This window comes from Furipterus horrens, unplaced genomic scaffold (assembly GCF_987537825.1).
Source record: "Furipterus horrens unplaced genomic scaffold, mFurHor1.1.pri manual_scaffold_10, whole genome shotgun sequence".
Taxonomy (NCBI): Eukaryota; Metazoa; Chordata; class Mammalia; order Chiroptera; family Furipteridae; genus Furipterus; species Furipterus horrens.
The window spans coordinates 72946095-72966248 of record NW_028327180.1 but is presented as its reverse complement, the minus strand read 5'-3'; the positions used below and the strand labels follow the sequence as shown (position 1 = coordinate 72966248).

At 43.1% G+C, this 20154-nt stretch overlaps 1 protein-coding gene across 11 annotated transcripts in view; it reads left to right on the top strand.

Annotated features, from left to right (window-relative positions):
* The window catches only part of LOC150000631 (protocadherin gamma-C4), a 160099-nt gene that overhangs the window by 50165 nt on the left and 89780 nt on the right, over positions 1-20154 (top strand). The window contains exon 1 of one of the 11 annotated variants that reach the window (XM_090288139.1): positions 1954-4515. The exons of 7 other annotated variants lie outside the window; for them this stretch is intronic. In XM_090288139.1, the coding sequence (XP_090144265.1) occupies positions 2092-4515 (2424 nt within the window). In that variant the 5' untranslated portion in view covers positions 1954-2091. Of the gene's footprint in view, positions 1-1953; positions 4516-6617; positions 9179-11203; positions 13628-16195; positions 18766-20154 lie in introns of those variants that run through there. 3 more of the 11 variants (XM_090288149.1, XM_090288142.1, XM_090288148.1) reach the window with 3 other exon arrangements.

The window sequence follows — 20154 nt, the reverse complement described above, 5'->3', positions numbered from 1 at the left end:
CAATAATAACATACTCCCTTTAAAACTATAAACTTCTAAAAATAAAATAAAACTGTAGAATTTTTTTGACTATCTAGTAAGCTTATGTTATATTTAAGCATATTGTGGTGCTCTAGTAGAGATCCTTAATATTTAATTTTATATTGTAAAATAACTTAGAAAACTATTTACTCCCTAAAGTATGCTTTATGTTCAGAGTATGTCTATAATCTCAATTGTCTAGATATGATTTATTTAGTTAACTCCAAAGAAGGTGTCCTGATATAATGTTAATTGAGGCTTTTAAGAAATAGTATAATAAGAGACAAATATAAGATGACGCTATGAGTTCTAAAGTATCAGATAGAAAAAGACAATGGCATTGGGAGCCATAATATCCAGACATGAAAGTTTTGTTTGCAAATGTCTGCAAGTATTCATGATCTTTGATGAGCATACACTTTGCTTACATGAGCAAGAAGTTCAAAATTACTACTAAAAAACAGCATTTAACTCCTGTTTATGGAATTAATCTGTAATACTCATACTGGTACCTTTAAACAAAAAGTTCTTTTATCTGCTTGGTGAAAACAAACATGACTGTTAATTATTTTGGCATATTGAATCAGCATTTCATTCAAAGTAGTCCCTATATTTTGGAACAATGCCATCAGAGAATACCAACTAAGCTAATCATTTTCAATGTTACCTCTGATTACTTCTCCTGGTGCTGCTAGCTACTCCCCTGGGGCTTAAAACGATTTACAAAGCAAAGCTGTCTTGCTAGGACTTCATTCCAAAACACTTCACTTTCTTTTCTCCTGCAACTATGTGGAAGGAACATTTTTAAATTTCCACCCGATAAGAGTAACCTCAGGTCAATCAACAATTGAGTTTCACTTGATTAACATAAGTGGAGAAATGAATACCTTTGACGATCCTCTCAGGACAGTCCTGCATGCATACTCAAAGGTTGTGTTTTTAGAGACCCACCTTTCTTCAATTATTCTGAAATAGGGTATGATGATGATTTGAACTGCATAATAAAAAAAGCCATCAAACCCACTTTCTTATGAATCCACAACCAGTAGAAGCTCTGCTTATTACTTATTTTGGCCTTCTGTACAAAATGTGTTGCTTCTATAGGTGATTGTTGCTTCTTGGATTCTTTTCTCTAACAGCACTTTTTGAGCATAAAATAGCAACTAAGGCCAACAATGATTCCTCTTTTTTTCTCTCAGAAGACTGAGAGTCAAGATATCCATATTCTAACATTGGTTGGATTACTAGAGAGTATAGGACAAGGCAATTCCCTCTCATTTTAAAAAATAACTAAAATGAATGTATTGAACTAAACCATCTCCAAAGTTCCATCCAATCAAAACTTTATTAAATTACCTCTTCATATTTTAAAGTAAAGTTTGACTCTCTGAGTTGTACATGGTGGTTTCTAGAGCACATTATGTGTTCAAGAGCACTGAATTAATTTAAATTTATTTTACTTTGATGTAAACAGTTTCTATATAACATCTTTCTTATGTATAAACACACCTTCTAAAAATAAATAAATCATGCTTTTTTTTTTTTTTACCTGTAATGGCTTATGTTTCTCTATATATAGAGAAAAGTGTGAGACAGTGCCCATGAGTTATTTCAAAGTTGCAATGCAAACCAAAGAATTTTGGGAAAAAAAGGGGTTTAATAAACACTCACACATGAATGTTGTCACATCAATTCAGTTTCTTAAAACTGACTTTTAAATGATTTTGGATATCTATGAATTAAAAAAATAGAAATGGAAGAATTTTGAAGAATAAAACAACTTTTCTGAAAAATCTATTCTTTTGCCTCAATGTGGTGCAGTAACATAGTAAGGACTCTGAGCGCCGCTGTTCACCAACCAGGAGAAAAAGATCCGCCAGAACTACCAAGATTTTACAGCACAAAGAAACGCCAGACTGAGACAAACTCTTGCAAGAGGAACTAAACTCAGACCTCTGTCTTACTGGATCTGGGGCTCCTTTTCCGAATACAGAAGGCTCCACATCGACACACCGGCATCCAGCAACACAACAGGAGGTAGTAGAGGGTCTAACGATCTGCAGGATAACAATGGCGGCTCCAAAAAGAAGCTGGGATTACAGAGGATTCATCCTGCTCTCCATCCTCCTGGGGATGCAGAGTAAAGCTTGGGCAGGACGTACTCTCTATTCTGTGCTGGAGGAGACAGACAAAGGGTCTTTTGTGGGTAACATCGCCAAGAATCTGGGGCTGGAGGTCCAGGAGCTGGCTGAGCGCAGAGTCCGAATTGTCTCCAGAGGTAGGACGCAGCTTTTCTCTCTGAATAAGCGGAGTGGCAGCTTGGTAACTGCAGGCAGGATCGACAGGGAGGAGCTCTGTGCTCAGAGTGCGCGATGTCTGGTGAGTTTTAACATCCTGATGGAAGATAAAATGAATCTTTACCCTATAGAAGTGGAAATAATGGATATTAATGACAATGCTCCTAGGTTCTTGACGGAAGAAATGAATGTAAAAATAATGGAGAATACAGCTCCTGGGGTGCGGTTTCCATTAAAAGAGGCTAGGGATCCAGATGTGGGCACGAACTCCCTCCAGAGCTACCAACTCAACCCCAATAGCCACTTCTCCCTGGTTGTGCAAATTGGAGACGATGGAACTAAATATCCGGAATTAGTGTTGGAGCAGGTTCTGGACCGGGAGGAAGAGGCAATTCACCACCTCCTCCTCACAGCCTCTGATGGTGGTGACCCACCCCTGTCTGGCACAGCCCGCATCCAAGTAGTAGTGGTAGACGTGAATGATCATGTACCAGTCTTCTCTTTGCCCCAGTACCAAGTAACTGTCCCTGAGAATGTGCCAGTGGGCACAAGACTGCTCACAGTAAATGCTATTGACCTAGATGAGGGAGTCAATGGGGAAGTGACATACTCTTTTTGGAAAATGACTCCAAAAATTCTACAGATATTCCAACTGAACTCCCGTACAGGAGAATTATCGACGTTAGAAGGCCTAGATTATGAAGAATCCAGCTATTATGAAATGGAAGTTCAGGCTCAGGATGGTCCTGGTAGTATGACAAGGGCTAAAGTACTGATCACCATTTTAGATATGAATGACAATATCCCAGAAGTGACCATAACATCTGTAAGCAGCTCAGTCCCTGAAGACACTCCTATTGAAACAGTAATTGCTTTTTTCTACCTTCAAGACCAAGATTCTGGGAAGAATGGTGAGGTGACCTGCACTATTTCAGAAAATCTGCCTTTTAAGTTAGTAAGATCGATAGACAATTATTATAGATTGGTGACATCAAAAAACCTAGACCGAGAAATACTCTCTGAGTACAACATCACATTGAAAGCCACAGATGGCGGAACCCCACCCTTGTCCACAGAAACTCACATCTCAGTGAGGGTGGCAGACACCAATGACAACCCACCTGCCTTTCCCCACTCCTCCTACTCTGTCTATGTCCCTGAGAACAACCCCAGAGGGGCCTCCATATTCTCTGTGACTGCCCACGACCCTGACAGCGATGAGAATGCCCACGTCACCTACTCCCTGGATGAAGGCACTGTTCAGGGTGCACCGCTATCCTCCTATGTCTCCATCAACTCTGACACTGGTGTCCTGTACGCACTGCACTCCTTTGACTATGAGCAGTTCCATGACTTGCATCTGAGAGTGACTGCACATGACAGTGGAGACCCACCACTCAGCAGCAATGTGTCACTGAGACTGTTCGTGCTGGACCAGAATGACAATGCACCAGAGATCCTGTACCCCTCTCTCCCCACCGATGGTTCCACGGGCGTGGAGCTGGCACCCCGTTCCGCAGAACCCGGCTATCTAGTGACCAAGGTGGTGGCAGTGGACAGAGACTCAGGGCAGAATGCCTGGCTGTCCTACCGCCTGCTCAAGGCCAGCGAGCCAGGACTCTTCGTGGTGGGGCTGCACACGGGCGAGGTGCGCACTGCGCGGGCCCTGCTGGACAGAGATGCGCTCAAGCAGAGCCTGGTGGTGGCTGTTCAGGACCACGGCCAGCCCCCTCTCTCTGCCACCGTCACGCTCACGGTGGCGGTGGCTGACAGCATCCCAGACGTTCTGGAAGAGCTGGGCAGCCTGGAGGTCCCGCACAGCTCTGTTGCCTCAGGCCTCACGCTGTACCTGGTGGTGGCGGTGGCCTCTGTCTCCTGCGTCTTTCTCGCCTTTGTCATCATGCTGCTGGCACTCAGATTGTGGCGCTGGCACGTGTCGCGCCAGCTGCAGGCTTCTGGAGGCGGGTTAGTGGGCGTGCCCACCTCGCACTTTGTGGGCGTGGATGGGGTGAGGGCTTTTCTGCAGACCTATTCTCACGAGGTGTCTCTCACCGCGGACTCGGGGAAGAGTCACCTGATCTTCCCGCAGCCCAACTACGCGGACACACTCATCAGCCAGGAGAGCTGTGAGAAAACAGATCCCATGTTAACACCCATAGATTTTCATGAATGTAATGATGAAGCCCAAAGCATTCAGGTGAGTTCAGTCATTCATTTTTATATTCTCAAGGAATTATATTTTGCGTAAATATCTGCATTGTTTGTGGAGACAGTATTTTGAAGATGGGGTGAATAAATTTAAAAAATTGAAATCATATAAATGGTTTATTTCAGTAGTGATACTTTGACATGGACCACTTATAAATATAGGATTTGATATCACTTCCATAGTGAATGCCTATGGACAAGATTATGAATAAGTGGACTATCACATTTTTATACCTTCCACCTATTTTCTACTTACTGTTCTTAATTAATGTAGTTTATAAATGAGAATGAATTATGTCTTTCTCATTCTACTAGGTTAACAAAAGCCTCCTTCTCAGGATTCTCTTTAGCTCAGATCTATAAAAGGCTCTTGTAGATTGTTTGTTTGAATTTTTTTTCTGTGTCTGGATTCTGCCTCCATGTACCTCAACTTGATGACTTTGAAAAACATCACTTGATTTCTGACCTATTTAAAGTATAATTATATATTAAATTTGGGTCCTGGTGGAAGGTTTGGTAAATGCCCGAAGGAAAAAAAAATCTGTGTGTCAAGCTTCACTAACAGACTTGGAGTCTAATGCAACAACACTGAAGGTCATTGTTCAAAACCAATAAAATATGAAGGCAAATAAAATGTCTTTTTAAGTATTATAAGTGGCACTCGTGAAATAAGCACTTACATGTTTTACCTCAAATTTTCTGTGTGGTTTTAATGATGCAGTCATGTGAAGTGTGACTGTGGGCTCTTTGAGTAGGATACTGGGGATACTGGCCTTAGGAAACAAATATCTCACATACTCAAGTCCTAGACCAGTAATTGGAATTTAGTTACTGGTCTGCTGAAAAATTCAGTCTCATTCTGGGACTAACCTTATCTGGAACTAACTACTACCTCCATACTCTAAGTATAAAATTTCAGTACAGCTCAGTGCATCAAATTGATTAGCATGCGGAAGGCGTTCATGACAAGGCAGTCTTGTTTGCTGGGACCTTTTGAGTGTGAATTTAAACATTTTTTTCTTGCATAGTGTTGTATTTGGTGCTATTTTCCATATAAAGAAAATATGCAATCATGTGAGTATATTTCATATAATGTGCAGTGTTCAGATGTACCATCTCTAGGGGAGCAGATAATGTTAATGACACTTTGTGAAGTGGAAATGTGGTTTTCAGGCATTTTGGAAAAGAAAGTTTCTCTATTCAGTTTATTAGATGCTTTAAGAATATTTTTAAACAAAGGGGAGAAATTGTCACTAAACTCAGTGAGCTTTGGCAAATAAACTTTCTATAAACTATTTCCTTCATTTGAAGTCAACATGGGAGATGATATAAGTACAGGAATGGGAACCATGTCTCAGTGCAACAGACCATAGTGACTTTGTGTTGCAAGGTGAAATATTATTTTCCTGGCAACTTTGAGGATTGATGTTACATTTGGTAACTAGGAAAATAATTGTGCAATGGGAAGGAGAAGAATAGGTTAACTCTTTTCTGGTTATATTATTTCCTTGAATGAGATACTAGAAGTTAAAATCAGGTAATGTTACTATAAATAAATCACGACACAATTTTAGAAGGAGAGATATCTGATGGTAAATATAAATTGTGCCCTTTTAAAGACAATTTCAGCATTACTGATACTCTGAAAAAATTGAAGTGAATCATCATGGAGGTACCCAAAAAGTAAATAAAAACAATTAAAGAAGCATAAGGTGTAATATAGCGTGTTACTAATTAATAAGTATTCAAAATTACTGTACTCTGAGATCTTTTAGACCAAGTGTGTGTTATAGTCATCTTTCTATTACTAGTGCAGAATAATTATGTTAACATCTTATGTGCTAACTCTATATGATTTCCCTAAAACCTGGGATAATGACTTTTCTAATGGTACAAATTAAATATTATTAAATATATAGGCATAAAAGTGGTTCAGTTAGGCACACTATTATTACTCTGAAATGGTTAGAATGAAGCAGCAGACGCTGCAGTTTCCTTCAGGAGACTCTGGGCGCCGCTGTTGGCCAGAGTGGAGAGCTTGGCTAGGCGATCGCGTCGCGCAGCCGCAGCTCACTTTCCTCGTCTCAGACTCCCTAGAGCGAGCCCTTTCACCGCTTCCTCCTCTGGAAAAGAAGAAACCCTGACCCCCACGCAGGAACTAAAGCCTGTTCGGAGCTCCGGATATCTGCAACACAGAGACTGCTTGTCCTCCGGCGTCTTCAGGCCGGTGAGCAAGCTGAGAGGGAGCAAGAGGGATGGGGAGCGGCGCTGGGGACAGGCGCTGGGCTGAGCGGCCGCCAGTGCTCTTTCCCTTCCTGCTGTCTTTGTTCTGCCCGGCGCTCTCTGAGCCGATCCGCTACAGGATTGCCGAGGAAATGCCCGAGGGCTCGGTGGTGGGGAACCTCGCCAAGGACCTGGGGCTCAGTGTCCGCGAGCTACCGACTCGAAAACTGCGCGTCAGTTCTGAGAAGCCTTACTTCACCGTGAGCGCAGAGCGCGGGGAGTTACTTGTGAGCAGCAGGCTGGACAGGGAGCAGATATGCGGGAAAAAGCCGGTTTGTGCTCTGGAATTTGAGGCTGTTGCTGAAAATCCATTGAACTTTTACCATGTGAACGTGGAGATCGAGGATATTAATGATCACATCCCCAAATTTATGCAAAATTCTTTTGAGCTGCAAATAAGTGAGTCCACAAAACCCGAGACACGATTTATCTTAGGATCTGCCTATGATGCAGATATTGGTACCAACTCACTACAGAATTACCAGCTCAGTCCCAATGATCACTTCTTACTCGTGAGTAAGGAGAAATTAGATGGTAGTAAATACCCTGAGCTAGTACTGAAGATGCCTTTAGACCGAGAGAAGCAGAAGTCCTACCACTTGATCTTGACAGCCTTGGACTGTGGCGATCCACCCCTAAGCAGCACTGCACAGATACAAGTCTTAGTGACTGATGCCAATGATAACCCTCCAGTGTTTGGCCAAGAGCTATACAGGGTGAGCCTACCAGAAAGTGTACTCCCAGGCACCACTGTGATTCAAGTGATGGCCACCGACCAGGATGAGGGTATCAATGCCAAAATTACCTTCTCTTTCACTGAAGCAGACCAGATCACCCAGTTTGACCTGAATTCTATTACTGGAGAAATTATTACTCGAAATATGTTAGATTTTGAGGAAGTCAAAGAATATTCCATAGTTTTAGAAGCAAAAGATGGTGGTGGAATGATTGCCCAATGTACCGTGGAGATAGAAGTCCTAGACGTAAATGATAATATCCCAGAAGTGATATTCCAGTCCCTACCAGATCTTATTATGGAGGACATCAGTCTGGGAACATACGTCGCTTTACTTAAAATCCGTGACAAAGATTCCGGACATAATGGAGAAGTCACTTGTAAATTAGAAGGTGATGTTCCATTTAAATTGCTAACTTCTTCAAGAAACACATATAAATTAGTGACAGATGAAGTACTAGACCGAGAGCAGATCCCTGAATACAATGTTACTATCACAGCCACTGATAGGGGCAAGCCGTCCCTCTCCTCCAGCACCACCATCTCCCTACACATTGGGGACGTCAATGACAACCCTCCGTTTTTTCAACAGTCCTCCTACCTGGTTCATGTGCCAGAAAATAACCCACCCGGTGCCTCCATTGCGCAGGTCAGCGCCTCCGACCCTGACCTGGGACCCAATGGCCACGTCTTCTACTCCATCGTGGCCAGCGACCTGAAGTCACGAGCGCTGTCGTCCTATGTGTCCGTGAGCGCGCAGAGCGGGGTGGTGTTCGCCCAGCGCGCCTTCGACCACGAGCAGCTGCGCGCCTTCGAGCTGACGCTGCAGGCCCGCGACCAGGGCTCGCCCGCGCTCAGCGCCAACGTCAGCCTGCGAGTGTTGGTGGACGACCGCAACGACAACGCGCCCAGGGTGCTGTACCCGGCGCTGGGTGCCGACGGCTCTGCGCTCTTCGACACGGTGCCCCGTGCCGCGCAGCCCGGCTACCTGGTCACCAAGGTGGTGGCGGTGGACGCGGACTCGGGACACAATGCGTGGCTGTCCTACCACGTGCTGCAGGCCAGCGAGCCTGGGCTGTTCAGCTTGGGGCTGCGCACGGGCGAGGTGCGCACAGCGCGTGCTTTGGGCGACAGGGACGCGGCCCGCCAGCGCCTGCTGGTCGCTGTGCGCGATGGGGGACAGCCGCCCCTCTCGGCCACCGCCACGCTGCACCTCGTCTTCGCTGACAGCCCTCAAGAGGTACTGCCAGACCTCAGCGACCGCCTCGCATCCTCTGATCCCCAGGCTGAACTGCAATTTTATCTGGTGGTGGCGTTGGCTTTGATCTCTGTGCTCTTCCTCCTGGCGGTGATTCTAGCGGTTGCCCTACGCTTGCGACGCTCCTCCAGCCCCACCGCCTGGGGCTGCTTTCAGCCGGGTCTCTGTACTAAGACTGGAGCTGTGGTTCCCCCCATCTACAGTGAAGGGACTTTACCTTATTCCTACAATCTGTGCGTTGCCCAAGCCGGAAAGACAGAGTTTAATTTTCTGAAGTGTAAGGAGCAGTTGAGTTCAGGACAAGACATACTTTGCGGCGATTCATCTGGGGCCTTATTTCCACTTTGTAATTCCAATGAGTCAACTTCCCATCAGGTGAGTTTCCTTTAAGCATAATCTGCTTCTTATGGTCTACCCAGTTCACCATACTCACAGAAAAACGTACAATTTTCAAATCCAAAAGTTGTCTTACGGAAGTTTTACCCAGTCAGAAAGCTGTCATAGCATTCTTCAAGGGAGGGTGAAGTCAGAGCAATTATGTGTCTTTTAGGGATGTCTACCAGGCTCATATTTAGGAAGCAGTGAGGGTGTGATTTTGTATACAAAGGGAAACATTAGGCAATGCTATAGGCTCTCTCATAAAAGCTTATGAGATTTTTCCTTAAATTTTTCCCCTATCACTTAATAGGCAATTTTTTTTTCTGCTTGGACATACTGTAAATATAAAAGTAGGCAGTCATTTAATTAAGGCTTCAGAGCAAAAAATAAGCTAAAAATAGATATTTTTCTGAACTGATTTAACTGTTAAGGTTTCTGTACTAATTTGACTTTTTGTCCCTTATATTTACTATCCTTTTGTTTCTAAAGGTATTATTCTAGGTAGAATAATATATCTTAATCTGGGTTTGTATGTAGATGGATCCATTGTAACTCCATACAATATACTGTGTATGTGTGTGTAAAATCCTTTGACTTAGCAGTAGGTCTATTATGCTCATCAGAAGATAAAAATGTGTTCTCCCTACCTGCAGCATAGGTTTTTTTCAGGCTTAATTTGTATTGAAGCTCATTCTATAGACTTTCATCAAAGAAATGAGTGTTTTGAACTGTTTTTTTTTTCAAACTTAAACTAATATAGTTAAATGTCTTCTAGTTATTCTACTATCTCTAAGAGAAAATAAGAGTTGAATTCCTCAAATTCTAGACAGAATTTGCTAAGCTGATGTGTAAACAAGTGATATACACAGGATGATAATACACTGTTGGAGCCTTTTGCTAGGTTTTCCTTAGCATCTGCTTCAATTAAGGGCCCCTTTACAAACTGCAGAGGAGACATTTGTTTATATTGGCACTTTCACTTTTGACTCCTTGGTGATAATTATGTGTCCTTCATATTTTGTGGTTCTTTTGATCAAAGTACTCATAAAGGTAAAAGTAACTTTAGACATGTCTACATTAAGAATTTAATTAAGTCTCTCATTGGTGGAAGAAAGGAATGGAGATTTCATTGTAAATTCATTTGTACCTTTCAAGTGTTTTCAAATTGAAATATATAAATAATAAAATAGCAAAACAGTATAATCTCTGATAAAACTTGAGAGTGAAAGTATTTAAATTGTTAATATTTTATAATATTAACTTGAAACATTGTCAATGTGTAATTTTTAAAGGAAACATATCAATGTGACATTTGAAGGAAAGTTAAAAAGCAAAAAACCTACAAATATCTTAATATAATGACTAATTAGTTTAAACCAAATAAAACAATTTCTGAGTCAATCATCTTTAAAAGGTCTGTTTTAGTCTAAGAGTGAATTGCCAGTGACAGCTGGAGTATTCACTTATTTAAAGATATGTAAAACAAAGCCTAGAGCATAAGAAATAAAATTTAATAATTTGTTTTTAACAAAGTAAATGTCTTCCATAAATGTAAGTAATTTAACATAATGCTAACACATAAATCTAATCATTTTATAATACTTTGTAAAACTTTAACCCTACTTCATCCCACACTTCTTGGCAATTACTTTTCAAGTATGAATTCAGGGACAAATCAAATAAATGCAAAACAAATTGTAAAAATCAAATAATATATTTTTTCTCAGTAATCTAGCAAACAGTATTACAAACCTAAGTGGGTGCAGTAACTGTTTAGGGCTCTAAGTGCCGCTGTTCACCTAACTTGGAGATAAATGTAATCAAATGCCATCTGGATACTCAGAGCTTCCACCTCACAAAGCCCTGCAGATCCCACAAATCAACTGCAGAGCGGCAGCGAAATGCCGTCCTAAATTTGGGACATTCCAGCTTTCCACAGGATTATCTCCGTAGCTGCAGCATAAAGGTAAACGAGACATGTGCCCAGTGAAGATTCTCAGTGGATTCCATAGCGAAAGAACAATGGCCGCTCCAAAGAATTACGGAGGACGCGGCGAGCTGGTCCTGCTCTGCGCGCTCCTGGGCATGCTGTGGGAGATCGCGAGGGGACAGATTCACTACTCCGTGCCAGAAGAGAGCGACAAAGGCTCCTTCGTGGGTAACATCTCCAAGGATCTGGGGCTGGAGTCACAAGAGCTGGCAAAGCATGGAGTCCGCATCATCTCCAGAGGTAGGATGCAACTTTTTGCTCTAAACCAGAGAGGTGGCAGCTTGGTCACCGCGGGCAGGATAGATAGAGAGGAGCTATGTGCTCAGAGCGATAAATGTCTTGTAAATATCAACGTCCTGGTTGAGGAAAGAGGAAAACTTTTTGGGATAGAAATAGAAATCACTGATATCAATGATAATAGCCCGAAATTCCAGGCTGAACATCTGGAAGTAAAAATTAATGAAATCGCTGCGTCTGGCACACGTTATCCACTCCCAGAGGCTGTTGACCCAGATGTGGGCTTGAATTCTCTGAAGAGCTACCAGCTCAGTCCAAATCACCACTTCTCCCTGGACGTGCGAGCTGGAGACCACGGAACTATGAACCCAGGGCTGGTACTAGAGCGAGCCCTGGATCGTGAAGAAGAGGCTGCTCACCACCTGGTGCTCATCGCCTCCGATGGAGGCGAACCTCCTCGCTCCAGCACAGTACACATCAGAGTGACAGTGTTGGATGTGAATGACAATGTCCCAGTGTTTGCTCAACCAATTTACCAAGTGACAGTCCCAGAGAGTGTGCCCCCTGGCACCCAACTGCTTACTGTAAGAGCTACTGACCCGGATGAGGGAGCCAATGGAGAAGTGGCATATAAATTCTGGAAAATTAGTGAAAAACAATCTCCATTATTCAAGCTTAATGAGAACACTGGAGAAATATCAACAGCAAAAAATCTAGATTATGAAGAATGTGCATTTTATGAAATGGAAATACAAGCTGAAGATGGTGGGGGGTTGAAGGCATGGACAAAAGTGCTCATTGCGGTGGAAGATGTAAATGACAATAGACCCGAAGTGATTGTTTCATCTTTGTTTAGCCCAGTCTTGGAAAATACTCTTCCCGGAACAGTAATTGCCTTTTTGAATGTGCATGACCGAGACTCCGGGAAGAATGGTCAAGTTGTCTGTTACATACATGATAATTTACCTTTCCAATTAGAAAAGTCAATAGATAATTATTATAGATTAGTGACATGGAAATATTTGGACCGAGAAAAGATCTCCATCTACAATATCACAGTGATGGCCTCAGATCTAGGAACCCTGCCTTTATCTACTGAAACTCATATTACTCTGCATGTGGCAGACACCAATGACAATCCACCTACTTTTTCTCATGCCTTCTACTCAGCCTATATCCCAGAGAACAACCCCAGGGGAGCATCCATCTTCTCTGTGACTGCCCATGACCCCGACAGCGGCAAGAATGCCCAGGTCACTTATTCTCTGATGGAGGACACCATCATGGGGGCACCTCTCTCCTCCTATGTCTCCATCAACTCTGACACTGGTGTGTTGTATGCACTGCGTTCATTCGACTATGAGCAGATCAGAGACTTACAGCTACTGGTGATTGCCACGGACAGTGGGGACCCTCCACTCAGTAGCAATATGTCACTGAGTCTGTTCATTCTGGACCAGAATGACAACATGCCTGAAATTCTGTACCCCTCGCTCCCCACTGATGGTTCCACTGGTGTGGAGCTAGCACCCCGCTCTGCGGAGCCTAGCTACCTGGTGACCAAGGTGGTGGCAGTGGACAGAGACTCAGGCCAGAATGCCTGGCTGTCCTACCGCCTGCTCAAGGCCAGCGAGCCAGGGCTCTTCGTGGTGGGGCTGCACACGGGCGAGGTGCGCACTGCGCGGGCCCTGCTGGACAGAGATGTGCTCAAGCAGAGCCTGGTGGTGGTGGTCCAGGACCATGGCCAGCCCCCTCTCTCAGCCACTGTCACGCTCACTGTGGCTGTGGCAGACAGCATCCCAGATGTCTTAGCTGACCTGGGCAACATCAAGAACCCTGCCAACTCTGATGATTCAGACCTCACATTGTACCTGGTGGTGGCCGTGGCCATTGTCTCCTGTGTCTTCCTTGCCTTTGTGGTTGTGCTGCTAGTGCTCAGACTATGGAGATGGCACAAGTCTATCCTGCATCAGCCTTCAGGCAGAGGGTTGGTGGGCCTGCCCACCTCAGGCTTTGTGGGTGTAGAAGGAGTACAGGCTTTCCTGCAAACCTATTCCCACGAGGTGTCCCTCACTGCAGACTCGGGGAAGAGTCACCTGATCTTCCCACAACCCAACTATGCAGACACACTCATAAGTCAGGAGAGCTGTGAGAAAAATGGTTCGTTGTTAACATCTGTAGATTTTCATGACAGTAAGGATGAGGCTGCTTCTGTTCAGGTGAGTTCAGTTTTTGTTACATTTATTTCTCAGAGGAATTTTTAAAATAAATTTATGTATTTTGAAACATATTGTAAAGAAAGTTTAAAATATTTTTAAAGTATACCACAAGATTTTGGGGTTATTTTAGTGGTGATATTATAAAATTGAGCTCTAATTATCATAGTTTGTTTCATTTTCTTTCCAAAAGATTGGACATGACTGTTTAAATATGAACTCTCAAACTTTTAAAGCTTTCCATATTTTAGTATAATTATCAATTATCACTGATTCACTTAAGAAGTAGTTGCCCAACCACAGAAAGTAAGTTTGTTTCATATATAGGACTATATATGTTCCTAAATTAGAACTGAGGGGAAGTTATTGAGACTCCTAAATCCTTGGATTATCTTAGCAGAAATAAAATACATCACAAAATTTTTAGCATTGTGTTTAGAGTTTGAACCTAAAACTAAGCTCTGAAAGACTCTTTTGTTTTAAACATCTTATCTGAGCCCTGTGTATGCATTAGTACCCTTCAAAACTTTATGCTTCTTATATTTCAAAATGTAAACACATTTTTAAAAATTTTATTTATTTATTTTTAGAGAGAGGGGAAGGGAGGGAGAAGGAGAGAAAAAGAAACATTCGTGTGTGGTTGCCTCTCATGCACCCCCAACCGGGGACCCGACCGGCAACCCAGTCATGTGCCCTGACTGGGAATTGAACCAGGCGACCCCTTAGTTCACAGGCCATCGCTCAATCCACTGAGCAACACCAGCCAGGGCTGTAAACACACTTTAAGTGGTGGATCTTGGTGGTAGATTTGAGTGGTCTCTAAATGTTGAGTTTGCGTGTCAGTGGTCACTGAGGCTTATACAAATAGAGACATGGACTCTAAAGTCTAAAATAGCCATCGCCCCTTCCCCCAAAACAAACCAACAAAATTGGATTTGAAATAAAATGTAATTTTCACCTGTTGAAAGAGACTTTTGTAAAATAGAGAAGACCATGTTTCAGTAGAATTCCAATGAGCTGTTTTGATGATGGAGCCACATGACATGTGCTGTGTTCTATGCTAAGAGAGTTTGAAAATGTTGGTTTAAAAAACAGAAATTTCATGTACACAAATTCTAAATAAGCTAATCAGTTCAACTAAATATGATTCTGTCTGAAATATGTGTATATCTTCTGTATTCCTTGTTATAGTGTTTAATGAAGCTAATCCCTGATTTGTCATCAGGTGAAAATAGAAAATACAATAATTCATTTGTTAGTAATAAAAAAGACATTTCCCAAGGATGGTGCAGTGCCTCCTATTTTGCATTTACAATGGGTGAAGTTAACTTTCTATCTTCTGTAATGTTTGGGTGCACCGCCATTTAAGGGGACAGCTATATTATTGACACTTTGCAATTTTAAAAAGTATGTGGAATGTTGTCTTGATAAAAAAAATAAAATCCTTACTTTTAGTCAAAACTTCCACTAATTTTCAAAAAAATTAAAATGAAGTAAAATAATTAGAACACATAGCTCTGTATTCAGTAAATTTACTTAAATAAACTAACCATGAGCTCAATTCCTCCAATTCCAAAGTCATTAATTCAGTATAACATAGGTACATAAATAAAAAAGTAATGCAGCCTGTTGGAATATCCCTTTCTGACTTTATATTGAAGAATAGATAAACAATTCCCCAGTAACTTTTAAGAATGAACTTACATACTATAATGGGTCTGACATAAGCCAATTTATTTTGAATTATGAAGAAAGGGTGAAGTAAATCATGCCTTGGCTATATCATAGGGGCAGTTTTTACTGAATGAATACTTCCTAAGGTAGTCAGAAGAGTAAACATAAATTATATTCTATAAAGAGAGTGTTGATATTATCAGAAGGAGGAGATATATAAGGATTGGCACAAAACTGCACAACTTTACCAGTAATTTTAACAGTATTGCTGTTCTCTTAATATATGTGATATGAAATGGCATTAATTATGTAGAGATGTTGGGGCAAAACGTAGGAACCTATAAAAGAAAGTAAAAAATTATCTCACATGTCATAGCTAATAAAGATAATGAATTTGTGGAATCAGTAAATGATAAACTCTGAGGGCAATACCTGTGTCTTACCAATTGTTATATTGCTACTAATAAAGAACAGAACTTAGCACAAGGCAATTGTTCAATGTAGGCTTGTATAATGGTGAAATGAATGCACCAATGCAGAGGGGCAAAAAGTGAGTTAAGTATTGTTTATTATCCATATGAGCAACTGTAAACCTACTTTTGCTCCACTCTGTATATATAGGTTTGTACAAAACCCAACATGACATGCCTAATAATTTGAAAAGTAGAGTAAAGATACCTTAAAGAATACCTTATAATGTAAGATGTAAATATATTAACAAAAAACATTGCTTGTTCGGTCAGGTGCACGATTATATTCGTGATTATCTGGTTAGAATGAAGCAGCAGACGCTGCAGTTTCCTTCAGGAGACTCTGGGCGCCGCTGTTGGCCAGAGTGGAGAGCTTGGCTAGGCGATCGCGTCGCGCAGCCGCAGCTCACTTTCCTCGTCTCAGACTCCCTAGAGCGAGCCCTTTCACCGCTTCCTCCTCTGGAAAAGAAGAAACCCTGACCCCCACGCAGGAACTAAAGCCTGTTCGGAGCTCCGGATATCTGCAACACAGAGACTGCTTGTCCTCCGGCGTCTTCAGGCCGGTGAGCAAGCTGAGAGGGAGCAAGAGGGATGGGGAGCGGCGCTGGGGACAGGCGCTGGGCTGAGCGGCCGCCAGTGCTCTTTCCCTTCCTGCTGTCTTTGTTCTGCCCGGCGCTCTCTGAGCCGATCCGCTACAGGATTGCCGAGGAAATGCCCGAGGGCTCGGTGGTGGGGAACCTCGCCAAGGACCTGGGGCTCAGTGTCCTCGAGCTACCGACTCGAAAACTGCGCGTCAGTTCTGAGAGGCCTTACTTCACCGTGAGCGCAGAGCGCGGGGAGTTACTTGTGCGCAGCAGGCTGGACAGGGAGCAGATATGCGGGAAAAAGCCGGTCTGTGCTCTGGAATTTGAGGCTGTTGCTGAAAATCCATTGAACTTTTACCATGTGAACGTGGAGATCGAGGATATTAATGATCACATCCCCAAATTTATGCAAAATTCTTTTGAGCTGCAAATAAGTGAGTCCACACTGCCAGGCACGCGATTTATATTAGAAGTAGCAGAAGATGGAGATACTGGTTTAAACTCTCTGCAGAATTATAAACTCTCTCTCAGCCCTAGTTTCTCATTGATAAATAAAGAGAAACAAGATGGTAGTAAATACCCAGAACTGACATTGGAGAAACCCTTAGACAGGGAGCAACAAAGTTATCATCGGTTAGTTCTCACTGCCTTGGACGGCGGAATTCCACCCCTAAGCGGCACCACAGAGCTTCGGATCCAGGTCACTGATGCCAATGATAACCCCCCTGTTTTTAACCAGGACATATACAGAGTCAGCCTTTCAGAAAACGTGCCCCCAGGCACCACTGTACTGCAAGTGTCAGCCACCGATCTGGATGAGGGTGTCAACTCAGAAATAACTTATTCCTTCTACAGGACTGGGCAGGTTTTCCATCTGAATCCAAAGAGTGGGGAAATTACCACTTTAAGGACACTGGATTTTGAAGAAATCAAGGAATATTCTATAATAGTGGAAGGAAGGGATGGTGGAGGACTGGTTGCACAATGTACAGTTGAAATTAACATTCAAGATGAAAATGACAACAGTCCAGAAATTACATTCCATTCTCTAGTGGAAAAGATTCTGGAAAACGCAATACCGGGAACGCTAATTGCATTGATCAAAATACATGACCGAGATTCTGGGGAGAATGGGGAGGTTAATTGTAGATTAGAGGGTGAAGTCCCTTTTCAGATAATCTCTCTGTCCAAAAGTTCCTCTAAGTTAGTAACAGATGGAACCCTCGACAGGGAGAAGACCCCTGAGTACAACGTAACCATCAGAGCCACTGATAGGGGCAAGCCATCCCTCTCCTCCAGCACCACCATCACCCTGCATATCACAGATGTCAATGACAACCCTCCGGTTTTCCAACAGTCCTCCTACCTGGTCCACCTGCCAGAAAACAACCCACCCGGTGCCTCCATTGCGCAGGTCAGCGCCTCCGACCCTGACCTGGGACCCAATGGCCACGTCTCCTACTCCATCGTGGCCAGCGACCTGGAGTCACGAGCGCTGTTGTCTTATGTGTCCGTGAGCGCGCAGAGCGGAGTGGTGTTCGCACAGCGCGCCTTCGACCACGAGCAGCTGCGTGCCTTTGAGCTGACGCTGCAGGCCCGCGACCAGGGCTCGCCCGCGCTCAGCGCCAACGTCAGCCTGCGAGTGTTGGTGGACGACCGCAACGACAACGCGCCAAGGGTGCTGTACCCAGCGCTGGGTGCCGACGGCTCTGCGCTCTTCGACACGGTTCCGCGCGCCGCGCAGCCCGGCTACCTGGTCACCAAGGTGGTGGCGGTGGACGCGGACTCGGGACACAATGCGTGGCTGTCCTACCACGTGCTGCAGGCCAGCGAGCCAGGACTGTTCAGCCTGGGGCTGCGCACGGGCGAGGTGCGCACAGCGCGTGCTTTGGGCGACAGGGACGCGGCCCGCCAGCGCCTGCTGGTCGCCGTGCGCGATGGGGGACAGCCGCCCCTCTCGGCCACCGCCACGCTGCACCTCGTCTTCGCTGACAGCCCTCAAGAGGTACTGCCAGACCTCAGCGACCGCCTCGCATCCTCTGATCCCCAGGCTGAACTGCAATTTTATCTGGTGGTGGCGTTGGCTTTGATCTCTGTGCTCTTCCTCCTGGCGGTGATTCTAGCGGTTGCCCTGCGCCTGCGACGCTCCTCCAGCCCCACCTCCTGGGGCTGCTTTCAGCCGGGTCTCTGTACTAAGACTGGAGCTGTGGTTCCCGCCATCTACAGTGAAGGGACTTTACCTTATTCCTACAATCTGTGCGTTGCCCAAGCCGGAAAGACAGAGTTTAATTTCCTAAAGTGTAAGGAGCAGTTGAGTTCAGGACAAGACATACTTTGCAGCGATTCATCTGGGGCCTTATTTCCACTTTGTAATTCCAGTGAGTCCACTTCCCATCCTGAAACACTGACAGCGGTGAGTTTTAGTTAAGTGCCTAGTTCTTTTCATCATCTACCCGGTTTTCCATATTTATATGAAACATATTATATTTCCTATTCTAGTGAGTTGTGTTAGAGATATTATAGCCTGACAGAAAGATCTGCTTTCATTCTTCAAGGGGAGTGGTAAATTGAAATTAGTTATGTTTGGTAAAATAGTTATCTTACCAAGTTTGGATTTACAAAATAGTGAGAGTGTGCTCTTCTTTCACAGCAAAAATATTGTGCTAATTTTTAAAAATTCTCAGCTGAGGATGTGTTTCTTGACTGTGGAGAGGGAGGTAGGGAGGGGAGAGAGAGAAAAAAATATCAGTGTAAGAGAAACACAATTGGTTGCTCCTCTCCTATGTTCTGGGGGTCTGGTGATCGAAGCAACTTAGGTATATGATGTGCCCAAACCTTTTTGGTGTGTGGACGATGCACCAATCATCTGAGCCATTCAGCCAAGGCAGTTTTGTACCAGTTTCTTACCCCTTTTTCAGAGCTATTGAAATTTACTCACTAATTATCTCATTGCTTATTTAACATGTTAAAATTTTTATTATATTTAAACATTAAATTTAAAGTAGGTAATCATTTAATTCATCCTTTAGAGCAAAGAAAAAACATGGTATTACCAGGTATTTCCCTTCTCTGATTTCACTGGTACTGTTTTTGTCCCTTTTTTATGTTTATTCTTCATGTCTAATTCCTTATCTCTACCTATTCATGATTCTTTGAATCCCTTAAAACTGTAAAAAAAAAAAAAAATCTGCATGTGTTGTGTGTGTGTATGTGAAAGAGAAACTCAGTGAACTCACTAGAAGATCCAAATTATTAACTAAGTTCCTTCAAGTTTTCTTGAATGCAAAACCTTCCTCTTCCTCTTTATAGTTATCAGGAGAAATTTGATAAAAAAAAAAAGGAAATGCTATTGTCTCTGTCACTTACTTGCATCCTTGACCTATATATTTTGAAGAAGATAAAGGGAGAAAGTCACTAGATCTGTCTTATTATTTGGAACTGTAAACATTAGTGACTAGAACTCTTCTCATCATTATTGTATCTGTAGAAGGGAAAGAGAATGCTGAGTTTTCCATCTTAAAGGCAGAAACTTCTAATTTCATGCATATACAAATTTATCATTAAATGAATACCAGTCTTTTGCTTGGTTTTCCTTAGGAAGTGCCTCAGTAAACAGTGTCTTTACAAGCTGCTGAAAGAAATTTCTTGTAATGGCACTTACTTTCTACTTTCTAGTACTGTAGTAATAATTTTCTATGTCTTGTGTTCTTTTTCCCAAATTACTACATAAGTTTCATTGACTTTTAGAATAAGAAGTTGATGAAAGAAGTGAAATGAAAACCTGCTTGTCAGTGCATTTGAA